The sequence below is a fragment of the Scomber japonicus genome, chromosome 14 (assembly GCF_027409825.1).
Source record: "Scomber japonicus isolate fScoJap1 chromosome 14, fScoJap1.pri, whole genome shotgun sequence".
In the NCBI taxonomy this organism is placed as follows: Eukaryota; Metazoa; Chordata; class Actinopteri; order Scombriformes; family Scombridae; genus Scomber; species Scomber japonicus.
In genome coordinates this window covers 23,675,919-23,682,967 of record NC_070591.1, presented here as the reverse complement: position 1 = coordinate 23,682,967, position 7,049 = coordinate 23,675,919, and the positions used below count along the sequence as shown (strand labels likewise).

The 7,049-nt window shown below is 39.6% G+C and overlaps 1 protein-coding gene across 1 annotated transcript; it reads right to left on the bottom strand.

Moving 5' to 3' along the window:
* Positions 1–1,255: 1,255 nt before the first annotated feature.
* Positions 1,256–6,460, bottom strand: gpr137ba (G protein-coupled receptor 137Ba). Its single transcript, XM_053332702.1, has 7 exons — positions 5,492–6,460; positions 3,738–3,787; positions 3,376–3,598; positions 2,889–3,035; positions 2,392–2,520; positions 1,883–2,004; positions 1,256–1,787 (listed from the first exon to the last, which is right to left on the bottom strand). The coding sequence occupies exons 1-7, from the start codon at positions 5,870–5,872 to the stop codon at positions 1,670–1,672; spliced, it is 1,170 nt and encodes a 389-aa protein (XP_053188677.1). The 5' UTR covers positions 5,873–6,460; the 3' UTR covers positions 1,256–1,669.
* Positions 6,461–7,049: the final 589 nt, after the last annotated feature.

The window sequence follows — 7,049 nt, the reverse complement described above, 5'->3', positions numbered from 1 at the left end:
ACTTAAACATTTTATCACCAATCTCTAAACCTACATTTCCCTAATGGATTGTCAGAATGTTCCCTTTTTTTTTTTTTTTTTTTACAATTGAACCATCAATTTCTTGCTAAATTTTACAGCATCAACTTCCATAGCTATCCAGGGTACATGATGTATTAAGTGCTTTTAGACCACAACCGTCTTTGAAAACTTTTGTCAATAAAATGAAGAGAAGTTAAAAACCTATGTGGCCTGCTAGTCTTTTGTTCTGACATTTTGCTGAGATTCTAAGAGATTTTTTCATCATACGTACGTGTGTTCAAACTTCATATCAAAATCTGAACCAACTGTTCTGGTACACCCAATGGTCTAAGTCACTGACACACTTTTTCATTATTCCTCTTCTTCTCGTTACTCCAGTAAGAATGAGAGAAGTTGGTGAATAGTTATCACCCAGCTCAACTAGAATGGAAAGTGTATGTTTTTAATCTGCTGTAAATGTAGCTAGCTGTGTGTTCAGACTCTGCTGGATTACCATCAGGACAAACAGACTATTCCCTTATACAGGCATTTCTCTTCCAGTGTGTATTACCAACCTAATATTTAAGAGTGATACAGTAGTAATTGTATTTATAATACTACAATATATTAGAGTAATTAAGTATCATTAAATTATTATGTGCTGTATCATTGTTACAGATTAGACAAAAAATGTATTTTAGTCGGATAGCTTTCCTTTCATACACAATATGAGCTTCAATGTAAATTGTCTTGGGGCATGCTTCAAATTTGAAGGGTTATTTGTTTAATATGTAAAATGTGACTAGTGAAAAATAAGGAATACAAAAACTATATGTGTTAAAAATCTAATCTACATGTCACATGTAGAAGAAGTGAAAATATGCTGTAGAGAGAAGAGAAACTCACTGACTACAGCTTACAATTAACTTTTCTAAACTCTGGCATCAACCATTTTTTCTGTATTTCTCCCACTCTTTGAATGAGCTGTTTTGTTTTTATTTTAAATAATTAAAATGTAAGAACATAACAAAATTAAAAGTCAAATGTGCTAGAAATTACTCACTACACAGTTGAAGGTGCTACAGTGCACACATCACTCTCTTAGGAGTAACTACAGGAGATTTTGTGCTGAGATTCATGGTTGAAAATAATCATTGTTAAGTAACTTTTTTTCCAAATATGTGTTGACATGTTACTAACAGATGGACAGCCTAGTGTCAACTTTAAAAACAAACTGCTTTTTTCACAGCATTTAGACTTTTTTTTTTTTAATATGAATTAAATGAATTTCTCATCTATATAAACAAATCTGTATGAAAAAGAACTTACTTACATAAAATAGTAATACAGTACATATTACAAAGGTCAGGAAATATATTAAGCAGTATTCAATATAAACTATACATCAAAAAACATTTAAGAGCAGTCAAAATTAGATCATACTTTGTACAAGGAGTGTGCAAATTAATGTCCCCTCAGTGGACCTTCATATACTGGCAGAGAGAAAGGTTTGTTAGTTCTTCTCTAGACAAAATAGAAAATTCAATGTATCGAGTTGAAGGCAGCCTTCAGCCCTGTGTGCCTCAGTCTGATAATATCAGTGAGAGTGCAAAAATATACAATTAAAAACACAAAGCTACAGGTCAGTAGGAGTCTCTGCGAACTCCCCTCAGTAATGGCTGAGCTCCTCTGAAGGAGGAGGAGGGAGGTGGTAACTCTCGTCCCCTCCGATGTAGGCACTGATGCCGCTGCTTTGGCTTCCCCACTCGTAACTGTCTGCCGCCAAACTGGAGAGTCGAACAGAGCGAACATATCCATGACAAATCACCGTCTCTGACTTTGTTACGCTCATATTAAAATCAGGGTAATGTTTTATTTTTACCTGGCTTGGATATTCTGAGGCATGACACTCCATGCCAGGTCATCGTCACTGTCATAACGACGTGGGTTGTCAAAAAAATAAGCCCTAGAGGAGAAGACATGACCAGGAAGCCCAGAGCCACTCTGCATGGACAAGATGGACACAAAAAAGGAAAAAAGACATAATATATCCAGTGATTTAACAGGGTCAAAATAATGGTAACTGCTTACAAAATCTTTAAACATATAATGGCAGTATTTCCCAATCTTATTTGCGATAAGATTCCTTAAAATGAAGCAATATTTACAACTATATCTACTTGCAACACTGCATATGTCTGTGACCTATAAGCAGTTCTAAACAATGTGATTCATTGGAGTAATTTTAGATTGCTGAAGTGGTTTTAAAAAAAAAAAAAAAGAAAAAATCCAGTATTTCACAAGAACTACGTTTCATCTGCTTTCCTATAAGTCATCTAGAATGGGGGTTGGGATAGAACTTCTGGTTTACAGTTTAAGTTGCTGGCTTACTCTGTCTAGGTTGGGTTGCCGAACTCTGAAGAAGAAAACTACAAGAGAAGTTGGGAGCAGTTCCCACACAAACAAGATCACCCCGAAGACGACGTAGCCCGTGTCGCCCAATGTCGACTGTAAATCTGCCTGAAAAAAACAAAAAGAGAAAAACATCCCGTATCACTATACAGTATTGCAACAGGCTGCTCTTTGACCCAATGATAGATTGTTAAAAGAAGAACAGGGGGAACTATATTTCACAATCATCACAACAAGACAAACAACCACTTTGCTTTCTCCTTCAAAAACAAACTCGCATCACCTTAGCAACAATTCCTTTTCTGATCTCCATGACAAAAACTGGCTGATACTTGACTAAACGTGCAGGTGGGTACTGTAGATCGCATTAGACCCAACCAACTGGTCTGAACAGTCGACCTCTGCTTTCGGAAAGAGCACGTCCTTTTTTCCCCATGACTCATCAAAATACTTATGGAGGTGTGATGGTGGCTTACCTGGTCTGAAACGTTGTACCAGTCATAGTCAAAGGCGTTAATACTCTTGTTTGAGAGTCCCAGGACAACCAGATTGTAGCAGGCCCTGGATGCATACAGGAGGATGACGATGGCTCCTATAACCGTCACCTGGCACACTGACGTTCCCTACATAGTTTGAAGAGTTTCATTGAGGAGTGTAAATCTGATTCAAACATCAAAACCAAATATAGAAGATAAGGAGCTATAACTGTAGTGATTTTCAAGCATGCGCAAGTACAGAAAATACCCAGTCGTGCAAACAGAACCACGCTTGGTTGCTAGGGAAACAACCGCTGTGTACGAAGCATAAATTACACGGAGAAGTGCCTCTTCACACCAGGTGCTATATGCAGTACACAATACCTTTTGATGCGAGTTACTTAAATGTGACTGCAGCTGCTCTTCATTTGATTTCCCGCTTGCATCTTTCAGAGTGTTAAATCACAGTGTGGGACTTATTTCTCACCTTGGATTCCAGGTAAATGTTGGCCAGTGACATCTTGGCAATCTTATACAGACAAAGGGAGAGCGAGATGGCACACAGGACAAACAGCGTGTCGTTGATCGCGACCCTAACCAGCACAATGGTGTGAGCTTCTGCAGAGGACATCCTCACCAGGAGGGCGCACACTAAGTTCACAACTAAAAACACCAGGCTGATAAACAGGAAGAGCAGGTACAGCGGCAGCCTGCAGGTCAAGACATGAGAAGAAGGGAGAAACATATTGTTTTTACCATGAAAACTTCAGTTCCCTGACCCTAACCCTAACCCTTTTTAAAATTTGGATTATTTAAACTAAGGCACATTCTCCTAGTTAATGTTCTTACCTGTATCTCAAAAGCTCTGGTGCATATTTTGACTTTGCTTTGAAAATGACCTGTTGAGAGAAAACAAAAAAAAAAAAAAAGTGCATCATGCAAATGTGTCACACTCTTCTGTCAGCCCTTTTTTCACTTCTGTATTCTCGCTCTTAGAAAAGCATTCTCTTGAAACAGGAACTTCATGACTTTTAAGTACAGAAACATTTTCTCAGACAACACAGGCCAAAAAGCTTTTAGCCTCACTGTCAACTCACAACTGAGACTCAAATCAGTACAAGAGGATTATACTAAAAATAAACATTAGGTTAATGCCAAAGAGGCTATTATTTGATATTTGGATTATGCATGAAAGATGAGGAATGATTCACTGCATCACACTTTGAAGCTGATCTGAATATAAACGTGTTACAATGATACATTTACTGGACAGACTGTAAATGGGACTCGCTCTCAGGGGTCTATTAGAGTGTTATATTAGATGTAATGGATGTAACAGGTGGTTGTGAGCTATAACTCTGCAAATAATTATTATTTTCATCAGTAATTAATCTGACGTGTGTGGCCTGAATGTATGGGGCCAGTCTTAAGACCCTCTGAGCATGGGATGTGGCTTACAGTTTGGTTAGCCATTGAGAGGAGGATGATGATGGTGGAGGGGTACAGGAGTTTGACAACTGTTAGTTCTCCACAATTGCACAAGCTTACTTTGTGTATGTGTATGAATATGTGTTCTAAGGAGGGGATGGAAAAGGGAGAAAATGTATGATGTTTAATCTTTCTTTTTTTGTACTTTTCTCAACAAAAAAACATTTGACAATCATTTTGTCAATGAATAAATAGAAAATTGTGAAAATGTACTACCAAAACTTCCTCAAAATATAAACCTATTCAGTTCACTATCAAGCAAATACTCCATAAAATAGGAACTTTTTTTCCATGACTGATTAACCTGACAATTATTTTCTCAATTAGTCAATCATTTAGTCACAAAGTAGTAAAAAATAACCCCCATCCCAGTTTTTTAGAGTCCAATGTGTCATCTTCAAATGTCTCTTTTTTTCCAACCTACAGTCCAAAAGACATTCCATATAAAATGATATAAAACTGTGAAAAGCAGCTGTGATCGATTCATTGTTAAGAATTGTACATGACAAATGATTGAAAAGATAAAAAGATGATCAGAATAGTTCAAATAAATAATTTTCTTTCAATTCACTCATCCACTAACTGTTTCAGCTGTAGCCTTATTTCTTAACAAATGACTTAAAACAGTTACTTATCATTAAAATCAATGCTTTACTTTATCACTTCAGGTCTAGTGGAATTGTTATATATCATAGGTACACTTATTATGAGCGGTTTCAGTTTTGGTTTTACACTGTTATATATCATTGTGTTCAAAAAAATGTGTACTTGTGTGATTGTGATATTAATTTTGACCATACTGCTCAGTTGTAGTAGCATGGCTCTCCAAGTGGGACTCTCATTTGAACATGATCCAGTGTTAAGCATATTTATGTTGCCTTGATCCATTTTATTGTGTTACTACCAGCAACACAGTCATTTTACACTTTGGGATGTCAAAAGGTTTCAGTCTCTGGTTCACATGAGGATAAAGTATGTTTAAATAAAAGCTGAATCCCTGCAGATCTCCTGAGATTCAACACCCATAATAACACTGAGCTCACAGAGAAGTGCAGAGAAGTGGGACACTGAACGCACCACATGACACACTAGGATGAACAACAACAACAACTCACCTGTGCAAAGTAAAGGTTCATGAGACTGAGTGTGAAGAACTGCAGGCAAACGGGGAAGCAGTAGAGCAGCCAAAATGGAAAGGGCCCCAAAGTATTGGCTGTGATAAAGTTCTTGAAATAAAAGGAGAAGAGCACGGTGCGCAGGGCCGACCACAGCAGGCACAGGAACAGGAACACAGTCTGGTAGCTGAAGCGCTTGTGTCGGTACCGCAGGACCAGCCAGAGCTGCACGTAGATGAAGATGAAGAGCAGGGAATAGAAGACGGTGTACACCACTGTCAGGCCCAAAGTGACGTAAGGGGGTACGGCCGGGCTGAGAGTAGGCAGAGGCATGGGCTGGTCCATCGGCGACGGCTCATTTTCCTCCACCAGGGCCTCCATGACCTGCACTCCCCGGCCGAGGGAGGAGGGAGTGGAGCGGGGATGGAGAGGGAGGGCTGCCGGTGCTCGCCGCCGGTCTCCGGGTTTCACAGATCCAGCCTCTCTCTCTCTCTGTCTCTCTCTGCTGTTTGCCCTGGCTACAGCTCTGCACTGGAGACGGCTCTCACGCCCGGCAGTGGATAGGTGAGAGCCGAGGCTGAGAGGAAAAAACTGTGTGGATGAGGCTGTCAAGAAGAGGGAGAAAAGGGAAGCAGCGCAGAGAAAACAAGTCGAACTTCCTGCCGCAGCGCCGAGCGAGCCAGAGACAGCCGGAGAGAGAGGCACATGATCAGTGATGAGAATGAGCCGTTTGTCCGGAGCAGCAGCGGGCAGGAAGCTGCAGAGAGCTGCAGCCAGGAGCTTAGAGAGCCAGGACAGCCCGGCCCCCGCCTCGTTACGTGACGGTACGCATCAGCTGACGCAAGCTGCTGTACCTTTAACCCTGTGATGGTGCTTCCCACCACAGCGCTGACCCCAAGAGAGCAGCCCACAGCTCCCACATGTGTTTAACTGTCATTTTGTTAACGTTTATCATGAAAAGTAACTCTGCTTTAGATCACAGTCTGAAAAATCTAGGTAGCTTGTTAAATTCTGTTGATATATTTAAGCATATATTTTTTTTAGAGTTGGTGTGAAGGGATTATGTTTTCTTAAAGATGATAAAGGAAATGCTTGAATGACAAGTTCAGTTATTTACTACTGCACTTCCATAAAGTTGGAAGAACTTGCAAGAAACAAGACCGGATTAATTTTCTGAGGGACCCCAGAGCAAAAATTAGCCATGGGCCCTTAATGAGCCACCGCACTACTCACCCCATGTTCCCACACTTAAAATATAATTTAAGATTATGCACTGTGTGAATATAATATCATTTTAAAGCATAAAGGTATTAAAATTAAGGAAAAAGAGAAAGAAATCTGTACTGCAGAGCAAATCAACTACAAAATGAACTCATAGTTGGGGATGCCCTTGTCATTTAAGATGTACTATACCATGTAAACACATCAAAATGCCCCAAACCCTTCTGATAATCAGAAATATAACAAACTGTTTGTGATCATGTCAATTAAACTGGATTTTAATGTATTAAAACCATGTTCTGGCACAGGGCCCTGGTACCAGACAGAACCTAAAGGT

Coding starts and splice junctions, on each gene's coding strand:
- gpr137ba (XM_053332702.1), bottom strand. CDS start 5,872: ATGGAGGCCCTGGTGGAGGAAAATGAGCCGTCGCCGATGGACCAGCCC. Junction 3,788..5,491: donor TGAACCTTTACTTTGCACAG/GTGAGTTGTTGT, acceptor TTCTCTCAACAG/GTCATTTTCAAAGCAAAGTC. Junction 3,599..3,737: donor CCAGAGCTTTTGAGATACAG/GTAAGAACATTA, acceptor CTTGACCTGCAG/GCTGCCGCTGTACCTGCTCT.